The sequence below is a fragment of the Megalobrama amblycephala genome, linkage group LG21 (assembly GCF_018812025.1).
Source record: "Megalobrama amblycephala isolate DHTTF-2021 linkage group LG21, ASM1881202v1, whole genome shotgun sequence".
In the NCBI taxonomy this organism is placed as follows: domain Eukaryota; kingdom Metazoa; phylum Chordata; class Actinopteri; order Cypriniformes; family Xenocyprididae; genus Megalobrama; species Megalobrama amblycephala.
The window spans coordinates 32,151,736-32,176,630 of NC_063064.1; the positions used below are offsets into that span (position 1 = coordinate 32,151,736).

General features: G+C 38.5%; 4 protein-coding genes across 7 annotated transcripts in view; 1 reads left to right on the top strand and 3 right to left on the bottom strand.

Moving 5' to 3' along the window:
* The first annotated feature begins 4,895 nt into the window (after nucleotides 1-4,895).
* Nucleotides 4,896-24,895, top strand: part of zgc:153431 (CSC1-like protein 2) — a 52,329-nt gene continuing 32,329 nt past the window's right edge. The window contains exons 1-3 of one of the 4 annotated variants that reach the window (XM_048172883.1): nucleotides 4,896-5,231; nucleotides 5,330-5,553; nucleotides 5,839-6,048. The gene's annotated coding sequence lies outside the window, so the exon portion shown is untranslated. Of the gene's footprint in view, nucleotides 5,232-5,255; nucleotides 5,554-5,838; nucleotides 6,049-23,165; nucleotides 23,614-24,895 lie in introns of those variants that run through there. The other 3 variants (XM_048172884.1, XM_048172882.1, XM_048172885.1) reach the window with 3 other exon arrangements.
* LOC125256689 (cleavage and polyadenylation specificity factor subunit 6-like) lies at nucleotides 6,052-9,791 on the bottom strand. The gene is made up of 2 exons (XM_048172881.1): nucleotides 9,068-9,791; nucleotides 6,052-7,615 (listed from the first exon to the last, which is right to left on the bottom strand). Exons 1-2 carry the CDS (start codon nucleotides 9,557-9,559, stop codon nucleotides 7,469-7,471), a joined length of 639 nt encoding a protein of 212 aa, XP_048028838.1. The 5' UTR covers nucleotides 9,560-9,791; the 3' UTR covers nucleotides 6,052-7,468.
* Nucleotides 12,569-16,088, bottom strand: LOC125256692 (synapse differentiation-inducing gene protein 1-like). Its single transcript, XM_048172887.1, has 3 exons — nucleotides 15,573-16,088; nucleotides 13,723-14,755; nucleotides 12,569-12,905 (listed from the first exon to the last, which is right to left on the bottom strand). The coding sequence occupies exons 1-2, from the start codon at nucleotides 15,924-15,926 to the stop codon at nucleotides 14,603-14,605; spliced, it is 507 nt and encodes a 168-aa protein (XP_048028844.1). The 5' UTR covers nucleotides 15,927-16,088; the 3' UTR covers nucleotides 12,569-12,905; nucleotides 13,723-14,602.
* Nucleotides 18,924-20,691, bottom strand: LOC125256691 (cysteine-rich and transmembrane domain-containing protein 1-like). Its single transcript, XM_048172886.1, has one exon. It carries the CDS (start codon nucleotides 19,936-19,938, stop codon nucleotides 19,477-19,479), a length of 462 nt encoding a protein of 153 aa, XP_048028843.1. The 5' UTR covers nucleotides 19,939-20,691; the 3' UTR covers nucleotides 18,924-19,476.

A 24,895-nucleotide genomic window follows, 5' to 3' on the forward strand; every position in this document is an offset into this window, starting at 1 on the left:
AAATGGAATAAATCAGGAATTCTCACATCTTCTATGCAACAGGTTTAATCTTTCTGTGTTTAGAGAAGTAAAAGGAAGAAAAAACAAAGTCTAATTTCATGCTTCGCCAGCTCATGGAAATTTGTTAAATTGTTTTCCTTTGTTGTGATATGTGTTTTTAATTAATGTACACCACCACTCAAAAGTTAACATTACTATTAGTCTCTTATGCTCATTAAGGCTGCATTTATTTAATAATAAATACAGAAAAAACAGTAATATTGTGAAATATTATTACAATTTAAAATTACGGTTTTCTATTTTAATATACTTTAAAATATAATTTATTTCTGTGATCAAAGCTGAATTTTTAGCATCATTACTCCAGTCTTCAGTGTCACATGATCCTTCAGAAGTCATATTAGCGGCCTTCAGTTCCGCTCTCGACCAGCAGAGGTCAGTGTGCGTTCAGATGACCAGCAGTACAAAGCAAAAGTCTTCAACAAAAACGCGTTTGTAAGACGCCTAACAATTTCCTCTCGTGAAAATCAAGTGAAGCGTTTACTCGGGTATCTTTAAGGTAAGTAATTTCACTCGGCGTCCATCTTTGAAACAAGTACAGCTCCTATTTCTAAAAGAGAAACATCAAATTCTCCGAAGCTGTTCACCAAGCTTACGATTAAATTCCACATTTGAAATCACTAATTAAATATGATTACAACTTTATCATAAATGTGGTTTCTTATGCTCAAATAGTGTTAAAAAGCTTATTTTTCAGTCAGGAGCAGCCAATGCGCATGCGCAGTCGTAAGCGCGCGTCTCAGAACAGTATCCGGAGCTTCTAACGGCTGCTGCAGTGACGTAATGACTTTACCAATTGGCGATTGGCTGTTTTATTTACCTATTCCGCCATTTTGTCACTTTCCCGCCGGAACGCGCTCCCTCAGCTGGACTGAGTGGTAAAAGAAGCTGCTGCATGACTGGATTTAATAGAGGAAACTGGGAAAACACGAGTAAAACAAACGATTACACTAAAGGTTGCGCTCGAAAGTGTTCTTTATAACATGTCAAAGAAACATAATCCATGGATATTGACATGCAGCCAGGAATCGCGTTTCTTGACATTTATATGTTCCTGATTTCGACGTCGGGGAAATACATAAAGCAAATCTGCCTGTGAACGCTTTATATAACTACAATGTAGGTAGGTCTAAATCTGAGTAATCACTTATATCAATGTTATATATATATATATATATATATATATATATATATATATATATATATATATATATATATATATATATATATATAGTCCAGCCCTAAAACTTGTATAGTTTTTGTCAGTGTTTATTTAAAACACCCAATTATTCAGAATATTAGATAAATATTTAACTGATGAGTTGTCAACACAATATATAACCATACAGTATATAGGGTATGATTTTACCCCAAAAATCCAACATTTTGACTCAAAATGATAACTGCAAAACATGTTTCTCTGCTGGAGTCCAGCTGTTTCTGTGAATTGCAGTGATACATATGCTTCTTTTTTCTGTAGCTTTCAGCAGTCTGTAAAAATATACCTCAGATTTTGTGTCAAAGCTATTTGTACAGTCAATCGCAAAGCTCTTTCCCGTTTTGGATTTATTTTGTTTGTTGTTTTTCACGGCTGAAAACTAATGCTGCCACTCAGTGGGCGTGACCGCAGTCTTAACGGTCGACGGTGACGTCACGTGCATACCCTCTATATTTGTATATCTAAATTCTTTACTAATATTAATTTTTCGCCGCTCACTCAGGTAAATATTACATTGTAGTTCATGTGGAATGACAGTTTACTTAATAAGTTCAGTGTTCTGAATATTTTATTAAAACTGTTTGATGATTAATTGTGAATAAACGTGTAGTTGCGAAATGCAATCATAAACCCTCTGCTATTTATTGGGGCTGGGTATTGACACAATTTTCACAATTTGATTCGATGACTATTCACATGCTTTCAATTCGATTACGATTTCGATTCGATATAGATTATTTTGGATGTAGTATTTCAGTTGGAGTATGGAAAATTTTCTAGAGGAAAAAAAATATCTCAACTAATGCTGTAAACTACACATGAGAGTCAGCTGGTACTACTATAATAATATTGAAGGTTAAATTAACTTATTTATATACAAACACTTAAATTACACTCAATGATGTTTTTATTATAAATAAAGTTTAGAATTACATAATCATATTTCTACTCCAGTCCGTTTTTTTAAATATAAACATTTAAATCACGGCTGTCATAACTGCTTTATTCAAACATGCATTAAATATTGAAGAACATTAAAAATTATAATGAATATGTAACGGTGCATAGCTATATTTATCAGAATATTGCTTTCTAGAGTTCACTTTTCTAGCTGACTAATGAGTTTATGGTCACTGAATATGTTTTTCTGAGGTAAATGTGACGTTACGTGACATTGTTTACAAGCTGACGTCTTTCCGAGGTTGAAACACTGATTGAGCGATTACACGAGACATGATACGGATTTCAGTAAGTTGTACTGTATATTTTAACATACCTTCAGATGTTCATGCATGTTTATTTCACTGTAACTGGTATTAAAGCGGAGGAGAGGATGATCACATGTTTCTCTTTAACTGAGGCGCTAAAGCGATCCGTCACGCCACATTAAAAAGCGCCAAAGCGGTATTTATTTTTTGAGTCTCATAATAAGATGGACGTCATTTGAAATCTGAGACTTTGCTTCATATCAAAAGCAACAAAGCACAAAGATTATTGGGATTTATTGGATGGGAGGCGCTACATATTTTGCTCATTCATCAACTGAAAACAGACTAGACTAATCAATTCTTGGGATTTAAAAATCGATATCAGTTCATAAAAATGAGAATCGATTGAAATCGAGAAATCAATATTTTTTTACCCAGCCCTACTATTTATATTTTTTACTGCACTTCTTTTTACTTTTGTTTGACACCATTATTTCTTACGAAAATTAACCGTGTGTTTTTTATAGTAAAAGTGCACCATGTTTTTTTGGTGGATTTGTTACCATTTGTATAACCACAGTTTTACTACAAATACCTTGATTAAACTATTGTTAGTGTAGCAAAGTCATGGTTAATTTCATTACCATGGTTTAACTGCAATAACCATGTTTTTTGTTTTATTTGTAGTACAACTATGGTTAATTTTCCTAAGGGTTTTCACACATTAATTTGATTAACTTTCAATCTTTTTTCTTATCACACATGCAGAATTCAGTGGTTTATGTCCAGTGCTGAAGCAAGCTCTTCCATCACCTGGTTCTACCACCAATGGCCATTCCTTTCTCCTGATTTCAGGAAAGTGAGGCCTTTACTGGCAGTAATGAATGATGGGGCTCTCTTGACTTCAGATCTGTAGAGTCTGAGAAGATCTGAAGCTCTCATGATGGAGAGAAGCTCTTTTGATGGCTCTTCATCACATGCCGATTGCATAATGAACCACTGATGTAGTCAGTCAACCTGCCGGAAGTTAAGCTGACCAAAAAGCCTTCAGGAATCGGCCTTGCAAACGGATACTCTGGTGGAAGAGATGCGATGGAGCCACAGAAGGATCTTCACTAAGCTTTGGTTCCCTTCCTCTTCAAAACTTGGCAAAAAGTGGCTTAATAAGTATTGTGCTGCTGTTTACCTCTTCACGTAGAAGAGCGTGTATCCGTTCTTCCCAATGTTACTTGACACCTTTGACCAGCTGGATCTTCTGATGCTGGTGTCACTGCATTCCAGCCAACCAGACCCACTGAGTACAAGTCAGAGGAACTTTAGTATGATGATTAATGAGTGGAAATATAGAAGAAACCCCTACCACAGTACAAACTGCTGCCCAGATGTTACACAACACCAGCTAGTTTGTACTTTGTGCTGCTGTCGTTTGATGCTTCCATCTGTTGAACACAAACACAGATTATTAGATGCTGCTGCATCATATAATATTCAAATGACTGGCCAGCAGAGGGCAGATGTTTGCTGAACTGACATGCATCTGTACTGCAGGACAGTGAAAACTCTTCTGGAACTTCCAGTCGATCCTTGAGTTTGTGCATTGAGGATCTAATGTCAAAGCGCATGACCAGAAGTACCATCACCCTGTTGAGAGATTCAAATGATCAGAAGCTGTAAACCAGCTCAGGTTTAGTTATTCTGCAGGACTAATTAAAGGGGACCTATTATGCCCCTTTCACAAGATGTAATTTAAGTCTCTGGTGTCTCCAGAATGTGTCTGTGAAGTTTCAGCTCAAAATCCCCCACAGATCATTTATTATAACTTGTCAAATTTGCCCCTATTTGGGTGTGAGCAAAAACACGCCGTTTTTGTGTGTGTCCCTTTAAATGCAAATGAGCTCCACTTTCCAGAAGAGGGCGGAGCTTTAACAGCTCAACAACAACAAAGCTGGAGAATCTCACGCAGCCAAAATGAGGATTGTCAGTAACGGTGTTCAGCCTTACATTGTTCAAACCGGAGTCGACACTGATGGAGAGACTCAGGAAGAAGTTACAACTTTTAGACGTTTCTGAATGGTTAGTGGATAAATTTATGTAGTTGCTTTGGAGTTGATTCAACTCATCCACTAGCATGTGCCGTCATGTTCATCTTTTGTGTTGAATTGACCCTCGTTTGTGAAGCAGTCCGGCGTAAAATGACGGCATGACAACAACACTCTACTACAACAACTCTTCCTCTTCTCTAAAGCAGCCCAACATGGCCCTGCCCCCTTTGTTGAGTGTTCTCGGGGGGCGGGGTTTATGTAAATTTTAGGGTTAGTGATGTCATTTACCCAGGAAGAAGCTCGTTGTAGTCCCTACCAGCCGTTTGTTGAAGTCCTTAAACAGCAAAATATCTCCCTTTGCATTGAACTTTGAGCGTCGTAACTTCACAGATGTTGTTTATGCTCAAACAGCAACATTACACACTAACTAAAGTTAAAAAAGTGAAATCATAATCAACCATCCCTTTAAAAAAAACGATGACAGGAGACATCATCAGAAGTTGTTCCTCACGTTTTTTCTGCCTCATATTGAGTCCAGCAATGAGTCTTCATTCTTCATGAGGAGATGTTCGCTTTCACATCAAGGAATCATTCCAGGCATTTTAAACTCAAACACCAAACCATATTGATTCATAATGTCGAGTGAATCTGCTATGAACCCCAAATATTCACTCATAGTGTCATTTCTGTTGCATCTGAAAGGTAGGACTCGTTCCTTCACTTTTTAGACTTTGTGTTCTTTATATGTTAAGGTGAAGATGTAACTTTTTTCAGGTTTTTATTTACTTGTGTTCCTACAGGATCACACATTGACTCTATGATCCAGATGTATATATCCTGATGGATATATGTCATGGAAACAGATCAAATAATGGAGAAAATCTTGCGGATCCCAGTAAGGACTCCCAGTATTGAAATTATTCCTATAAGTGTGACCTAACAATTCATGGTCTAAAAGAGATGAGCAAAGGAAACTCTACCTTTAAGTCAACTATTCCACCAGAATTCACTGTACATGTCACAGGTAAATATTTCATTTCAAACAAACATTAGACAAACATCCAGCTAAACTGTTTTAGAAAAAAACATTCCATGAATGATGTATTAATGTTTTTGTTCTAACATTATTAAAGACCAGATGACTTTGAACAAACGTTCTATTAACGTTATGCTCATAACATTGAGAGAACTTGCCAGAACATTAATCAGAGTTCTGAGAACGTTTCCTCTTAGCTGAGTAAACTTAACCACTACCAGGTTACCAGGTTACCACTACTAGTTTCAAACATGAACTTTGTCTTTTCTTCAGAATTTTCTTCAAACTCCACCAGACATGACATTTGACCTGGAGGACTGGTGAGACGGATCTGAGAACACTTGTGTTTATTTCAGGCTACACAGTAAAATGGACCACAAAACTTCTGCAGAGGAAACTATTGTTCTATTTCATGCTCTACGAATGTCACATGACAGTGCTGCCCCCTAGTGCACATCGCAACAACAACAACAATGTATTGAGGTACATACAGTAGACAGAATTGGGATTTATACAACACATTCTGGTTTTTAATTTTTTTAATGTGCATATCAGTTCTAGTTCTTTTAGATTGTCAGTTTTGTTTAACAAATTGATTTTACAGCTGTATTTCAATAGTAGCTTATGATTTGTGAATTCAGGTAAGCTGAGCTACTGAGTTGACTGTCACCCAGTTTATCTAAATTTACTCTGATGAAAGTGAAAGTATATTGGAGAGAGTATGTAAATAAGTTTGCAGCCCTCATACAGAAACATGCAGAAACAAGTTCAAAGGTTGGTTATAAACCGGTATTTGACCTGCCAACAAGCAATGCAGTAAAATAAGATTAAATAATAATCTAAAATGTAATCATTTACAAATGTGTTGCACATTACTTTCATATTCCTCTCCAACCATAAATGCTCAGCTGGTCTTGTCCAGAAATAACATTATGAGCTGTGCTACTTATGATTACAGATCATACACATGAACATGGCTCATATGTTTCCATATCCAGTCAGATAAAAACTTGATGTGACAATATTATGAGCTTTAACAAATTAGACTGTTGCATTGCACATTAATGCGTGTACATTACATTTAAAAAGGTCATAATGAGCTGATCAAAATTGCAAATATTGCTAGAAAAGATTTGGATACCTTGTATATTAATATAGTAGTCAACATTTGAAGTGGATCAAAACCTTTCATCAAAGTTGTTCTAAAACCTTCTTCTTATGAACTTTTTTGATCCACTTCAAATGTTGACTAGGAGAAACAGAACTTTTATTTTTGGTTTTGAATCATACAGAGTATATATACAGTATATAACGCTTTATTTTGATGTGTAATTTACATACAGTTTTCAATCCAACAGCATTAAATAAAAACATAAACATATATTGGATTATTTCCTTTTAAAAAAAATTGAAAATACTTGTAATTTCTAATTTCTTCTGCAAAATCATGAGTAGCTTCATTTGCAGAATACAACATCTGTTCATTGAAAACATAAACTTTACTTATAATTACTTATAATTGCATCTCTTTCCTGCCGGACTGAGTGGCAAAAGAGCCTGCTGCATGACTCGATTTAATAGGGGAAACTGACAAAACGCGAGTAAAACAAACGATTGTTGGTTTAAACTAAAGGTTGGACTCGATATAGTGTTCCTGTTACAACTTACCAAAGATCCAGTGATCCATGAATATTGACATGCAGCCAGGAATCATGTTTTTTTTTTTTTACATTTTTATGTGCCTGATTTTGACGCCAGATTTCGGTTCAGATGTTTTGTTATGCTATTTATTTCTGCAAAATAAAAGGCTGATAACTTGCTCTTTGTGATTAAGAAGATTGAGTGAATGTAGTCAATAGTTCTGGTGGATGAAAGGAGGTAAAGCCCAAAGGCCCTGATAGTCTTAATCTGGTCTTAGTGTCAGTACAAGGATAGTGGTTATTATGTAGACTGTGAGGCCGATAAAGAGAGCGACAGTGTTCAGGATCACCGCCGATCTGGAGGAGCTGATCGCTAAGTCTTGCTGTCCAGACATGTTAGCATCTCGAGCCTGCAAAAAAAGAAAAAAAACCTCTCAATGCATGTTTTCCTTTCATACTAAGAAGCTGCATTTTTCATTCTGTAATGTCATATGATACATCATTGCTTTTGATGCCTCCAAATGTAAATCCAAAGTTCAAAGTTATCAAGAGTTATAACCCTAATTACGCTGTAATCTCCGGTGTCTGAAGAGATGACTATGGCATCATTTCCCAGAAACTGTTAAGTTTCAGTTGCAATATGACCATCTGGTTTCCAAACATTTGGTTAGTAGATAAATCATAAAATAGTCATAAAATGTATTAAATCAACTCGATAAAATCTTTTATCATCACATTCTATAAAGCATTAAAGTGTTGCATCAAGATTTATTAAATGGTTAGTACTACACAACACCCTTAGCAACGTTCATTGAAGCGTACTGTATTATGTAGAAGAGTGTTGTGAGAAAGAGATCGAGTGAGCGAGTTTATTATCTGCATTCAGATTAAGCATTTTCCTTCAGGTCGGTCCTATGTTCATAATAAAAAATCTGTTTAAAAGTCCGGTGCTATATCTTGTCCTTTTAACAGTTAAGGGGTTTTCCCATGACTGACAGCACTAGTCAAAGCATTTGTCAGTTACGTCTTGTTCTGTGTTCCCAACATTTCAGGCTTTTCAATATAAAAGTCTTTGCTACTGACTGACACACTCATAAAGACAGTCTTTGCCTCCATCTGTTGCTGTTCACGGTCAGGAACTACTTTTTCTGGCGAAAGGAAGGCTATTAGTGATTTTTACTCCAAGAAAGTTGCATTGATACATATTTTTTGGTTTTAATATTTGTAGTGTGTGGTAACTGTTTTATAAAACTATGGCTGTAGGGGTTGCAGGCACTTTAACGCCCTTCAGCCGTGACATATTCATGATACAGGACAGCCTCTCGTACCTTATTACTTACATATATTATATAACGTGACATCAAAGTACCGCGAGAGCAGACGGCTCCATATGCTTTGAAATCGCTCTCGCAGTACTTTAATTTCATACACCGATCGGTCTGTGCAGTGCCACTTCAAATCCAACAAGCTGGTTAAGCCAATTTGTTCAAAACATGGATTAAGAAATGAAATGCCGCTGTGTGTTACACGGAGACAAACAGTTCTGCTTTGTCTTTATATTTTCGTTGGCAAAATTGAGCAAAACAGACAAAATTGTGTCTAAAATAACACAATATGCCTGTTGACTTCTTTTTTTATTGAACTGTTGTATAAAATCAGTATCACATTTGCAGTCGTGCTTTTCTGGACAGAAAAACAGCACTCGTTGCTCGAAAGCTGAAAACCGCTGAAAGCGCCAACAGTGCCCCTGTTTGAGTTTTTCTCTTATTTACATCACATGATGATATAGGCTATTTTATTATTTGTATGATTGTTTCATTATGAGGCAATCAAATACCCTCGAAATGAAAGCAAATACTTACAGAGCACGAGCAGATGATAGCGGCAAGTCCCAGAGGGCAACAGCAGAACAGCAAGGTAAAGATGGAGTAGCACAAGTAATCCGGCACTGGAGTGACTGCTGACGTGGAGGTCATGAACACGGTGGGCTGAATGGTGACCCCAGTGTGATCTGCATTCGGTCTTTGTGGATATGCAGGCATGCCTGGATAAGGCTGTTGTTGAGCATACGGGCCCTGAGGAGCATACGGGCCCTGAGGAGCATACGGACCCTGAGGAGCATACGGACCCTGAGGAGCATACGGGCCCTGAGGGCCACCTGGAGCTCCGTACGGCTGGCTGGGATATCCAGAAGGGTTGGGAACGGGCCCTGGGCCATAGTATCCAGCATTAGGATGTTTCTGGTATGGTGGTGGCAAAGGCTGACCCATCCTGGGCTTCTGTGATGGACCCTGCTCTTCTGGGTCATTGTATGATAAGTTTATTCTTCCGATTGTTGGTCCTTGGTTGTACATTTCTTGTCTTGTGCTTGTGATCTCCGTGCTCCTCACTGTTGAATCTGCCGTCCGTATTGTGCTTCTATGCACTTTGTCCTCTGATGGTGATGTGGAGATTCATAGCACTCTAATGGGAGGTGCTCTAGTGAAGATTCAGTTTGATAATTGCTTTATCTTATCTAAATGTTATGCTAATACAGTGTTTCTCAACTTGATAATAGTATGGAAAAACATGCAACTTTAAAGGATTAGTTCACTTTCAAATTAAAATTTCCTGATAATTTACTCACCCCCATGTCATCCAAGATGTTCATGTCTTTCATCAGTCGAAAAGAAATGAAGGTTTTGAGGAAAACATTCCAGGATTTTTCTCCATATAGTGGACTTCACTGGGGTTCAACGGGTTGAAGGTCCAAATGTCAGTTTCAGTGCAGCTTCAAAGAGCTCTACATGATCCCAGACGAGGAATAAGGGTCTTATCTAGAGAAACCATCACTCATTTTCTAAAATAAATTTACAATTTTATACATTTTAACCATAAATGCTCATCTTGAACTAGCTCTCTTCTTCTTCTTCTCTATTAGAATTCCAGCAGTGTAGACACTGCTGAGTGTATTACTGCCCTCCTCAGGTCAAAGTTTGGACTAATGTTATATACTTGCACTAGCATATTGTATATGACAATTTAGTTCAAACTTTGACCTGTGGAGGGCAGTAATACACTTAGCAGTGTCTACACTGCCGGAATTCAAATAGAGAAGAAGAAGAAGAGACCTAGTTCAAAATGAGCATTTATGGTTAAAACGTATATAATTTAATTTTTTTTTTTTTAGAAAATAGCCGATGGTTTCTCTAGATAAGACCCTTATTCCTTGTCTGGGATCATGTAGAGCTCTTTGAAGCTGCACTGAAACTGTAATTTGGACCTTCAACCGTTTGGAGTCCAGTGAAGTCCACTATATGGAGAAAAATCCTGGAATGATTTCATCAAAAACCTTCATTTCTTTTCGACTGAAGAAAGAAAGACATGAACATCTTGGATGACATGGGAGTGAGTAAATTATCAGGACATTTTAATTTGAAAGTGAACTAATCCTTCAATAAAAGTGAGGATAAGACAATTTCTATATCTTTTGTTATTGATGTCCAAAATTCTGTCTAATCAAACTCAATTTATCTGCCATTTGGTAGAAGCTCATCCAATTAGTCAGATGTCAATATGAACAGGTTGCGTGACACCAGTGTTATTGTCATAAACTGCGGCGAAACACATGGGGAGGATCCAGACGCAGTATTTATTAAAAGGGTAATCCGCCATCGTAATACACATCCAGGCAAAAGGTCATACATAAACAAACAATCCAAACAATAAAAGAGTAAAGGGCTGAGGCAAAACAGAAATCCAAAGGAACTGACAGAGAATCAAAAGAAACAGGATACATAAGCTCTCGGAAATTCAGTAAGACACATACAAGACTTAGCAATGAGTGACTGAATTGACCACGCTTATATAGGGTGACCTAATGAGGCTAATTAGACACAGCTGAATGCAACAAGTGCTGATGAATCCGGCAAAGGATTATGGGGAATGTAGTCCATGTGTGAATGGCAATAAACAAGAGGGGAGTTCCCTCTGGTGGACAACCAGGGCACTCCAGCTGGTGATCGTGACAGTTATTTTAGTATCATTGAGATCATTATTGAGGTACATACAGTAGACAGAATTGGGATTTATACAACACGCTGTTGATCTTAAAGCTTTATTCTTTGTACATATCAGTTCTGGTTCTTTTAGATTGTCAGTTTTGCCAGCTATCAAGGAATGCATTAAAATAATCATATTCCTCTCCAACCATAAATGCTCTGCTGGTTCTTGCCCAGAAATAACATTGTGAGCTGTGCTACTTATGATTACATATCATACACATGAACATGGCTCATATGTTTCGATATCCAGTCAGATACCAAGGAAAACTTGAAAATTATGAGCTTTACCAAATAAGACTGAATAACAAGGCAAGGCCATAATGAGCAGATCAAACTTGCAAATATTGCTAGAAAAGATGTTTATACCGTGTATAATAATATATTAGCAGAACACATGGGGCCCTATTTTAACGATCTAAACGCAAAGTGTAAAGCGCACGGCGCAGGTGCACTCAGGGCGTGTCCAAATCCACTTTTGCTATTTTAACGATGGAAAAACGGTCCGTGCGCGGAGGCGCATTTTTAAAATGGGTTGTCCCTATTCTCTTAATGAGTAATGGGCGTAACGTTCAGTAAACCAATCAGAGTGTCATCTCCCATTCCCTTTAAGAGCAAGATGTGCTCGCGCCATGGCGGATTGCTATTTACATGGCGTACACGCGATGAGTCAGTTAATATATATGTGTGTGTATTGGCAGGATTGTTCAATTAATTAGCCAATTTCGTTCATCATTATAAGTAGTAATAGGCTGAATTGAAAATAGGTAGCCTAATTCTAATACACACAATGACTATTCATCATTACATTTTTATATTTATGTAGCCTACACAATAATATTCTTTTACACTGTAATCCTTTTGTTTTTAATATTTGGCATGTTTGTGTGATGCGCATCCCTGTGTGTAATAAACAAAGTCAACGCGCACTGTGGACGCGCCCAGAGGCGCAGTTTCTACCAACGCTCTAACAAAAAAATATTGCGCCATTGACTTTAGACTTTAGACCAGGTTTGAGTTGGTCTATGGCGCAGTCTGTTTTCAGCTCCTTAAAATAGCAATGCGCCGGCAATGCGCCTGAACACACCTCTTTTTTAGACCAGCATGCCCATGGGCGCACTAACTGGCGCAAATGCATTTACTAATTTAAGGACGTGGCGCTGAACGGGAAAACGCGAACGGCGCCGGACGCAAACTAGCAAACACACTTGCGCTGCGCCTTGCGTCGCATTGCGCCGGGTGTATTATAGGGCCCTTAATGTGTTTCATTAAGAAACAGAACTATAAAAAAACCCAGAACACTCAAAGAGTCCTTTTTCTTCATTTAAAGGCTTTATTTTGATGTGTAATTTAGTTACATATAATTTACATACCGTTCTCAATCCAACAGAATTAAATAAAGAAGAAATAAAGCAAACATACATTAGATTATTTCCTCAAATTGTCTTGAAAAAGGGTCTGCAAAATCACAAGTAGCAGCATTTGAAAAGCACAATACAGCATCTGTTCATTTAATTACTCCGTACACCCACAGTAAGAGGACGGTGGCTATTGTGTACAGTGCAAGGCCGAAACCGAGGGCAACATTGTTCAGGGTCAACGCCGTTCTGGAGGACCTGATCGCTAAATCTTGCCGTCCTGCCAGGTTAGCATCTCGTGTCTGCGAAAAAAAAAAAAGAAGTTTTCCTTTCATACTAAGAAACTGCATTTTTCATTCTGTAATGTCATATTATAGATCATTGCTTTTGATGCCTCCAAATGTAAGTCCAAAGTTCAAAGTCATCCAGATTTATAACCCTAATTACGCTGTAATCTCCGGTGTCTGAAGAGATGGCTATGACATAATTTCACAGGAACTGTTAAGTTTCAGTTGCAATATGACCATCTGGTTTCACAACATTCAGTTAGTAGATTTTTCATCACATTCTATAAAGTGTTAAAATAATATATAAAAAAAATCTAAAGCTATATATGTATCAAATCAGTGCGTCAAGAACACAAATACATACATACAACATATACATATTGACACATCATTATAACGGACTCATGTGTGCTTAATGTATGACTCCTGTACATCACTGCAATTGTCTTTACTATCCTTATCCATCAAAACTTTACTAGCAAGACGATGGTTTGCTTTATCCAGCTGAGAAAAGTAGTTTGCGTATCATCTGGCTATACAGCGGTGGGATGTTTTCTTTATCTTTATCTGATTGTTTGAATGAATTTGTTTAGACTGAAAACTTTCCCGGAGTTTAGCGACTTATAATGATCTGATCGCAAACAGAGAAGCGAAATCAGGGTTAGAACAGAAATTTCCGGGAAGCTTGCGTCATTAGATGCTCAGTTTGATACACTCCCGCTTCAGTAATATATATCTTGTCAATTAAAACATATTGAGATATTTTTATTATTTGTATGATTAATTCATTAGGAGGCAATCAAATACTCTTGAAATGAGTGCGAATACTTACAGCGGCAGAGTAGATAACAGCAGCGAATCCCAGAGGGAAACAGCAGAAGAGCAAGTTAAAGATGGAGTAGCACAAGAACTCCGACATATGATTGGACGCTGGTCTGGAGGTCATGATCACAGTTGGCTGAACGGTGACCCCAGTGTGACCTGCATTCGGTGGATATGGCTGCTGTTGGGTATATGGTCCCTGAGGGCTAACTGGAGCTCCATACTGCTGGAGGGGAAAGCTGGAAGAGTTGGGATAGGACCCTGGCAAAGGCTGAGCCATCCTGGGCTTAGCTGATGGATTCTGCTCTTCTGGGTCACTGAATGAGTAGTTAATTCTTCCGATTGCTGGTCCTTGATTGTACATTTCTTTTCTTGTAGTCGTGATCTCTTTGGTTTCGTGCTCCTCGCTGGTGTATCTGCCGTCAGTCTTGTGCTTTAGTGAACCGTGTCCTCTGATTGTGATGTCGAAATTTATAGGACTGTAATGGGAGGGTCGCTGCAAAGATAAGATGAAGCAATCCGCTTGTTAAGTCGTGACGTCAGCTAAGCCTGAAAACGCGAACGGCGCCGGACGCAAACTAGCAAACACACTTGCGCTGCGCCTTGCGTCGCATTGCGCCGGGTGTATTATAGGGCCCTTAATGTGTTTCATTAAGAAACAGAACTATAAAAAAACCCAGAACACTCAAAGAGTCCTTTTTCTTCATTTAAAGGCTTTATTTTGATGTGTAATTTAGTTACATATAATTTACATACCGTTCTCAATCCAACAGAATTAAATAAAGAAGAAATAAAGCAAACATACATTAGATTATTTCCTCAAATTGTCTTGAAAAAGGGTCTGCAAAATCACAAGTAGCAGCATTTGAAAAGCACAATACAGCATCTGTTCATTTAATTACTCCGTACACCCACAGTAAGAGGACGGTGGCTATTGTGTACAGTGCAAGGCCGAAACCGAGGGCAACATTGTTCAGGGTCAACGCCGTTCTGGAGGACCTGATCGCTAAATCTTGCCGTCCTGCCAGGTTAGCATCTCGTGTCTGCGAAAAAAAAAAAAGAAGTTTTCCTTTCATACTAAGAAACTGCATTTTTCATTCTGTAATGTCATATTATAGATCATTGCTTTTGATGCCTCCAAATGTAAGTCCAAAGTTCAAAGTCATCCAGATTTATAACCCTAATTACGCTGTAATCTCCGGTGTCTGAAGAGATGGCTATGACATAATTTCACAGGAACTGTTAAGTTTCAGTTGCAATATGACCATCTGGTTTCACAACATTCAGTTAGTAGATTTTTCATCACATTCTATAAAGTGTTAAAATAATATATAAAAAAAATCTAAAGCTATATATGTATCAAATCAGTGCGTCAAGAACACAAATACATACATACAACATATACATATTGACACATCATTATAACGGACTCATGTGTGCTTAATGTATGACTCCTGTACATCACTGCAATTGTCTTTACTATCCTTATCCATCAAAACTTTACTAGCAAGACGATGGTTTGCTTTATCCAGCTGAGAAAAGTAGTTTGCGTATCATCTGGCTATACAGCGGTGGGATGTTTTCTTTATCTTTATCTGATTGTTTGAATGAATTTGTTTAGACTGAAAACTTTCCCGGAGTTTAGCGACTTATAATGATCTGATCGCAAACAGAGAAGCGAAATCAGGGTTAGAACAGAAATTTCCGGGAAGCTTGCGTCATTAGATGCTCAGTTTGATACACTCCCGCTTCAGTAATATATATCTTGTCAATTAAAACATATTGAGATATTTTTATTATTTGTATGATTAATTCATTAGGAGGCAATCAAATACTCTTGAAATGAGTGCGAATACTTACAGCGGCAGAGTAGATAACAGCAGCGAATCCCAGAGGGAAACAGCAGAAGAGCAAGTTAAAGATGGAGTAGCACAAGAACTCCGACATATGATTGGACGCTGGTCTGGAGGTCATGATCACAGTTGGCTGAACGGTGACCCCAGTGTGACCTGCATTCGGTGGATATGGCTGCTGTTGGGTATATGGTCCCTGAGGGCTAACTGGAGCTCCATACTGCTGGAGGGGAAAGCTGGAAGAGTTGGGATAGGACCCTGGCAAAGGCTGAGCCATCCTGGGCTTAGCTGATGGATTCTGCTCTTCTGGGTCACTGAATGAGTAGTTAATTCTTCCGATTGCTGGTCCTTGATTGTACATTTCTTTTCTTGTAGTCGTGATCTCTTTGGTTTCGTGCTCCTCGCTGGTGTATCTGCCGTCAGTCTTGTGCTTTAGTGAACCGTGTCCTCTGATTGTGATGTCGAAATTTATAGGACTGTAATGGGAGGGTCGCTGCAAAGATAAGATGAAGCAATCCGCTTGTTAAGTCGTGACGTCAGCTAAGCCTCAACTCGTTTCACTTGAGAATGCCATCTCGACGGGCGTTTATGAGCGCTATTTATTCATATTATACATTTAACATTTTAAAAAGTTAAACATTTAAATTACTCAAAGTCTACTTTGTCTGCTCACAGCGTCACAGACATTAATATTTTAATGATTTATAAAAGATGAATCACTGTCTGGCCATTTGGGATTTTGGTATGGAGATAAAGGTTATGATTATAATTTTTGGTAGTATTACACCACATCGTGTGTGTATATTAGCACCGTTTGTTGTTTTCTTGTGGTAGGAGATAGAGCATTTGGACCCGGAAGCGCTGCCGCGTGACGTCAGACTTAACCGAATTAGCACACTGAATATCCGCCTGAACCTCCCATTCAGCGGAGATTCAGTTTGGTAATTGCTTCATCTTATCTGAAAATGATGCATGTTTCTCAGTTGCTCGATCAAGCTTAAAAATGTTTTAACCATAAAGTCAAAAATGCAATTCAATCTTAAATAAAATGCAACTTCGTTAATTTGTCATATGTTACAAAAACAGCCTTCTTCCACCTCAGAAACATTGCTAAGCAAGGGAACATTTTATCTGTTTCTGATGCAGAAAAGCTAGTTCATGCATTCATGACCTCTAGACTGGATTTCTGTAATGCATTATTAGCTGGTTGTCCTGCTTCCTCTGTAAACAAGCTACAGTTAATAGAGTTCTTTCCAAGTCAAGAACATATGATCATATAACAACAATTTTATAATTTCTGCACTGGTTACCTATTAAGTTCCGAACTGATTACAAAGTATTGCTACTGACCTATTAAGCCATAAATAGTTCAGCTCCTACGTACTTAACCGATCTTCTATCATTCATCTTACAATCCGTCATGCTCTTTAAAGTCACAAAACTCTGGGCTTTTGGTAGTACCTAAGTCCAGAGAATGTTTTTGCATTTAACTCCTAAACTCTGGAATAGCCTTCCTGATACATATATATATATCATTAAAACCAGAACACAGCGAGTCCTTTTTTCTTCATTAAAAAAAAATGCTTTATTTTGATGTGTAATCTAAAAGAATGAAATTTGCACTAAATGAAATGTGAAGTGCTCAGTACATTGATAATCAGTTTTCAATCCAACAGCATTAAATTAAAACAAAATAAAATCATAAACAGTAGCTGCATTTGAAGCAGAATACAGCATCTGTTCATTTAAATACGCCGTATGCATGCAATGAGAGGATGATGGTCAGTATGTAGACTGCAAGGCCGATACCGAGAGCGACATTGTTCAGAATCAACGTTGTTCTCGAGGATCTGCTTGCTAAATCTTGCTGTCCAGCCATGTTAGCATTTCGAGTCTGCGAAAACAACATTTTTCATTCTGTAATGTCATATTGCTTTTGATGCCTCCAAATGATCCATAGTTATCCAGAGCTATAACCCTAATTATGCTGTAATCTCTGGTGTAAAAGGATAATTCAGCTGTCTAATGAGATGACTATGAAATCAAAGGATAATGAAAATAATGAATAAATGTTGTTTTTGGTTATGTAGCGAAGAATCAGTTGGACAAATGCGGCATATGTGAAAGCACAACAGCGCATACTGCTCTGAACCTGGCATAACCTGTTAACATAGACACAGCAAAAAATCACACTGCAAAGTATGTGACTATGTGCACCCATCCCTAATGACATCATTTCACATGCAGGAACTGTTAAGTTTCAGTTACAGTGTAACCGTCTGGTTTCCCGGCATTCAGTTACTAGACAGTCATAAAATTCATTGATGTTATATGATGAAAATATCACTGCATCACAAGCCTTTTATTATCACATTCTACAAAGTGTTAAATTGTGTAAAAGTGTTATCTCAAGCTACACCGATCGGGCATAACATTATGAGCACTGACAGGTGAAGTGAATAATTGATTATCTCTTCATCACGGCACCTGTTAGTGGGTGGATATATTAGGCAGCAAGTGGACATTTTGTCTTCAAAGTTGATGTGTTAGAAGCAGGACAAATGGGCAAGCGTAAGGATTTGAGCGAGTTTGACAAGAGCCAAATTGTGATGGCTAGACGACTGGATCAGAGCATCTCCAAAACTGCAGCTCTTGTGGAGTGTTCCCAGTCTGCAGTGGTTAGTATCTATCAAAAGTGCTCCAAGGAAGGAACAGTGGTGAACCGGAGACAGGGTCATGGGCAGCAGAGGCTCATTGAAGGCTGGCCCGTGTGGTCCGATCCAACAGACGAGCTCCTGTAGCTCAAAATGCTCAAGAAGTTAATGCTGGTTCTGATAGAAAGGTGTCAGAATACACAGTGCATCAGTTTGTTGCGTATGGAGCTGCATAGCTGCAGACCAGTTTGGTGACCTGTCCACTGCCGAAAGAGCATCAGAACTGGACCACGGAGCAATGGAAGAAGGTGGCCTGGTCTGATGAATCACGTTTTCTTTTACATCATGTGGATGGCCGGGTGCGTGTGCGTCTCTTACCTGGGGAACACATGGCACCAGGATGCACTATGGGAAGAGGACAACCTGGCGGAGACAGTATGATGCTTTGGGCAATGTTCTGCTGGGAAACCTTGGGTCCTGCCATCCATGTGGATGTTACTTTGACACGTACCACCTACATAAGCATTGTTGCAGACCATGTACAGCCTTTCATGGAAACGGTGTTCCCTGGTGGCTGTGGCCTCTTTCAGCAGGATAATGCTCCTGCCACAAAGTAAAAATGGTTTGAGGAGCACAAAAACGAGTCTGAGGTGTTGACTTGGCCTCAATTTCCCCAGATCTCAATCCAGTCGAGCATCTGTGGGATGTGCTGAACAAACAAGTCCGATCCATGGAGGCTCCACCTCACAACTTACAGGACTTAACCCACACAGCAGGAGACTCCTAGGCAGATCCGCATTCAAGTCGCCAAACCCACGTGACTGTCACATTCGTTTTGGCACCGCCCAGAGGATCAGCTTTGCCTCCGGGCGGCGCCGTAAATTCTACTGTCAATCAGCGGATCCTGAGTGGACCCATGTCGGATCCGTGGACGCGCACGCGCCTTTACTGTAACGGTTGTATCAATTTGCGGGTCCCAAACGGACCCGGTGTGGAGGTAAGGTTTTAATCGCGGATGCAGCGAGGAGCCACGGCGGGTCCGCGATCCGCCTTCATTGCGGATCTGTCACTGCGCGCAAGTAGACGCCAATACGGGTCCATTCGCGGATACGGTTCCTTTGCTGTGTGGGAAAGGATCTGCTGCTAACATCTTGGTCCAGATACCACAGCACAGCTTCAGGGGTCTAGAGGAGTCCATGCCTCGACGGATCCAACACCAATAGGGGCCAACACAATATTAGGAAGGCGGTCATAATGTTATGCCTGATCGGTGCATATACTGCTGTGTGTTTGTATGTATATATATTTGTAATGAGAGCGAATACTTACAGAGGCAGAGTAGATAACAGCAGCGATGCCCAGAGGGAAACAGCAGCACAGCAAGGTAAAGATGGAGTAGCACAAGTAATCCGGCATATGAACGGACGCTGGTGTGGAGATCATGAACACAGTGGGCTGAACGGTGACCCCAGTGTGACCTGCATTTGGTGGATATGGCTGCTGTTGGGTATATGGGCCCTGAGGGTCACCTGGAGCTCCGTATGGCTGGCTGGGATATCCGGAAAGGTTGGGATAGGGCCCTGGGTATCCGGCATTAGGTTGTTCCTGGTACGGTGGCGGCACAGGCTGACCCATTTTGGGCTTCTCTGATGGATCCTGCTCTTCTGGGTCACTGAATGAGAAGTTTACTCTTCCGATTGTTGGTTCTTGATTGTACATTTCTTTTCTTGTACTCGTGATCTCCTCGCTATTGAATCTGCCGTCAGTCTTGTGCTTACATGAAACTTGTCCTGTGATGGTGAGGATTTATAGGACTCTAATGGGAGGTGGTTTGCAGCTTGTGGCGGAGGTTCAGTGGAGGTTCACTGTGATAATTGCTTCATCTTATCTGAATATTACACTAAACAGTGTTTCTAAACTTGTTGATCGAGCTTAAAAATGTGTACCAGCTTGATATCCTTGGGATTTCGGAGGTACGGTAGCCGGGATCTTTCCGAATTGTTAGCGATGATAAGACTCTGGGCATTGAACTGACAAGTGGCGTCAGATTTCACTCTAAACTTTAATTATACAGGGTTTAATTATACAGCAAGATATACAGGATCAGTGGCTTTATTGCATCAGATATGTGTCACTTAATTTGCTCACAGCTGATTGGTCCCATTTTGGTTTGCAATCTCTAACCCAGAATAAAACCTGCTCCAGAGCAGGTTATCCGTGTGCCGCAAGTCTGATTCACCACTTGGACTTTTTGAGATTGCTGGCTGATTTTGGGAAACTCCTTAAGCCACTGTAAAGATTGAAGGTATCTGTGTGTATTATGACTCGGTGAGATCCACCAATCAGAGAGATTCCCGAATCTCAATCGATCTGGTTCAATCCTAATTCTAATTATTGTTAATATGCATTTCATTTTCCAGGAGCTCATTGCTTCTACCTTCAGTTAAATTGCTAACCGTGATTGTAAATTAATTGCCTAAATTATTACATTATTTGCTATCTGCATTCTTTAAATTGTAATGTTGACATGCATTCTCTGTAAAGCTGCTTTGAAACGATATGTATCGTGAAAAGCGCTATACAAATAAATGTGAATTGAATTGAACAACCATTTTGTGTTTTGGCTTGTACTGTATTTTATTTCATGGTCAAAATGTGCCTGTAGAAATCTGTAATCCTGTATTGTTAATGTAATGTACTTCTGTTACCTATCAACCTTCAAAAAGCGATAAAAACTTCAATAAAAAAAAGGAATACAATAATTATTAAAAAGTGAATAATAGCAGCCTGCATGTCCTCTCTTCACCAGCAGGTGTCAGTGTGAAATCACATAAACAAAGCCATGATATTAAACTTAAAGTGAACTGCGCAAGGTTGTCTGATGTTATTTGAATGTATAAAGTTGTAAATATGGACATTTTTCTTAGAAAAACGCATTGCTTTGCTTCAGAAGGCATTTATTAACCCCCTGGAGTCGTATGGATTACTTTTTTTTATGAATGGATGCATTTTTTTGTCTTCAAAACATTCACAACCATTATAAACTTTGGAGGACTAAGGATATTTTTAAATATATCTCTGATTGTGTTCGTCTGAAAGAAGATAGTCATATACACCTAGGATGGTTTGAGGGTGAGCAATTCATTTTTTGGTGAACTATCCCTTTAAGATCTAGTATTGCAAGTCAAGGGTCAGTCAGTATTACTTTTTGGTATCAAATTAGGCGTTTTTATGTAACTGACTGTGAAAGGTTCACATTTAAAAAAAAAAAAAATCTGATTACTAACTTGCAGTTTATGCAACCGCCCGCAGATGACTTGTTAGTCTCACACCATGAGCTTTAAGGTGCAGTATGTAAGATATTCTGTCCACTAGAGGTCGCTAGAGGTCTATTCAAAACAAAGGCGTAGTTTGATGATGCCAAGTTTGAGAGCGGAAACTTGGGACATGTGGTCTTCACCTCAACATACGGTGCAAAAGAATAGGGATTGGACTCGGGAAGAAATCATGTTCATGGATGCGATTATTAACGTTACTGTAGTGTGAAGCAGAGCAGGAGCGAGTGTTGTGGAGCTGAACGAGGAGCTGGAGCGATTGATCAACACACGCCTCACGAGCAGCGGGACTTTTATTTTATGACACAGTCGCCGGCGCCGCTTCCGCTTTTCCGGTCATGAGTATGAGGTAACGCAGCTCTGTTTATCATATTAGATACATTTGAGAGTGTTGAAAATGATGTTATAACGTTACTCTGTGCGTTCGCTCGGCGGCTGCTGTGAGACACTGTTACACACTGCAGTAAGATAGATCGATTTTACAATATCATATTAAATGCTGGATGGCTTGTGTTGATAAATGGCATGCAATTAATTTTAAAACGTATTGTATGATGGAGAAAATGCTGTATTACTGTTACTAAAAATAAAGCTGCATCTGATTATGCTATGTTAGCTACTTCACAAAATAGTGTTTTTCTCTGAGGCATGGTAAAGCATGGTACTCAGAAAAAAATCAAGAAAATTAGATTTAAACAATAAGACTAAACGTGTTGAGCTATATAACAATAATTAGTTTTCTGTCTATAAATATATCAAAACAGTTGTTCCCTTGTCTATTAAAACATGTAAATATTAAAGCGTCTTTGGTGTTTCCATGGTTTCTGCAAAATAAACCGGAAACCGAGGGTAACGCGGGTATGACGCAATTGACAGGCGACTCCTCACACGTCCCGCAGCCTTGGGTAAAATTGCAATTTTCTCATGATTTACAAATAGTTGCAAACATTTGTACTCAAGTGAACAAAATATATAACACTGGCCTAGTGGTTTTACTGCAGAAATCGTACATATTGCACCTTTAAAAACGCAAATCTGTTTTCATTAAAGGGTTAGTTCACCCAAAAATGAAAATAATTTCAAAACACTGCTTCAGGAAGCTTCGGAGCGTTATGAATCAGTGTGTCGACTCATGATTCGGAGCGCCAAAGTCACGTGATTTCAGCAGTTTGGCGGTTTGACGCGATCCGAATCATGATTCGACACAAAAGATTCATAACGCTCCGAATCTTCATGAAGCAGTGTTTTGAAATCGGCCATCACTAAATAAGTCGTTATTTTGATTTTTGGCGCACCAAAAATATTCTCGTGGCTTTATAATATTAATATTGAACCACTGTACTCACATGAACTGATTTAAATATGTTTTTAGTACATTAATGGATCTTGAGAGAAGAAATGTCATTGCTCAGGCCTCATTGAGCCATCGGATTTCATCAGAAATATCTTAATTTGTGTTCTGAAGATTAATGAAGGTCTTACGGGTGTGGAACGGCATGAGCGTGAGTAATTAATGACATTATTTTCATTTCTGGGTGAACTAACCCTTTAATGAGGAAGAGCCTACAGTATTCAGATTTTATACGTAACAAAGTAAAAGAAAAATACAATCCTGAATCTTGCATGCGTAAAACGTTTTTGTTAAGAATAATATCGGCGACTTTTAATTGCTTCAGCAAGCCCTCACTAGGACTTCTACGCTGAAAAGTAGCCAAGGAGGGCGTCATTTTGAAACGCTCCCTCACATACGTCGCTTCACACAGCTGAATATATTAAGCCTCCAAATAGCCGCCCGGTATTTATATTCCTGGAGTGTTCTCGTCCGTCCGCGCGTTCCCATAAAGAAAACAAGCACGACTCGCACCTGTGTCAAAAAGCAATTTAAAAATAATTGAAGCTCAGAACAAGAAGTGCGCGTGTTTTTATTCTGATGAGGATATTATTGAATGCGCTTGTAGAGCTCATTTCTGGCGCGGTGGATTTGCAAAAGGATTTATTCTATTTGGGATCTTGGAGCAAAGGAATACAGCAGAGTCCTCAAATCCGTTCGGATTGACAGGTAACAGAAGACATTATTTCCATTGCGTTATTTGGCGCAGTGATTCTGTGATCGGGCCCGTCATTCATTCACACGCGCGACTTTGACGCGACGCGTTACATGACATTGTGTCCAGTGTTTTGTTACAGTATTATGTATCGATTCGGCAAAAGTAGCACACAACAGAACTATATTGTGTAACGCACATTCCCCACCATCCTGCGCTCATGCCGGAGGACAATTTCTCTTTTGTTTTATCGCGTTTCTGTCTGTGAATAAAATATTTTATTCCGTGAAACGCCCTGCGCACTAAAAACCTCATTATTATTATCATTTTCCTTCATTAAACGCAATTTAAGCATTTTAAAATTATATATTCAGACAATGTTCAATGCATTTCATCGTGTTTTATTGGGGTGATTATTTATGCAGCAAAGGAAAAATATTCAATAAGTGTCCTAATACAATAATATGGAGTAAAGTATAGTGGAATAAACATTATTAATACATTCAGATCTGAATATGAGATTCAACAGATGCATCACCTGCACCTGAAAATGTGAATGTTTTTTAAAAATATTCACAATTTTCAATGTTTCTTTCATATTAATTTACAGTGAAAGTAAAAGCTGCATTTAAAATATTTTATTACATTTTTTTAAATGTATTATTATAATTTAATTGCATGTTTTTAGCATGAATTTTACTAAAATTACAAAAAACATTATTAAGTATGTATTTTCATTATATTTGGCAATTTGTATTTATTATGTTTACATTTTTAGATGTAAAAATCGCAGTGCTATAGCTTATTTATTTACAATATTTTTGACAATTTTTTGGTCTGTTCTAGAGATTTTATATCATCTTTATTTCTTATGGTGTGGCATTGTTTTATTTATTTATTTAATTACATATTTATTTGAAGTTCTGTGGACACACAGCTATCAATTATTTTATATTTGTATCTATATTTGCTCAAGTCACATAAATTGTGATTTGACCAAGTTTGATTAAGTAATAATGTTTTTAGCGGTTCAAACCTGGGCTGCTGATTGATAAGTTGTGGGTTCAACCCCCCGGACGGGACAATTGAAGATATCCTATCATTGGCAGAACCTGTAAAGTGTGCGCTGTTAGTTAAATGAGCGTGTAAACATGTATGTAGGCTGACCAAACTGTTGTTGAGTCTTAAATTGCCCTCTGAAGTCATGCACATTTGCTTCAGACCTGCTTTGCATGCTTGATGTGGTTATAAATGATTTATTTAATTGCCTGAAAAATGGAGTAAGATAACTGTGAG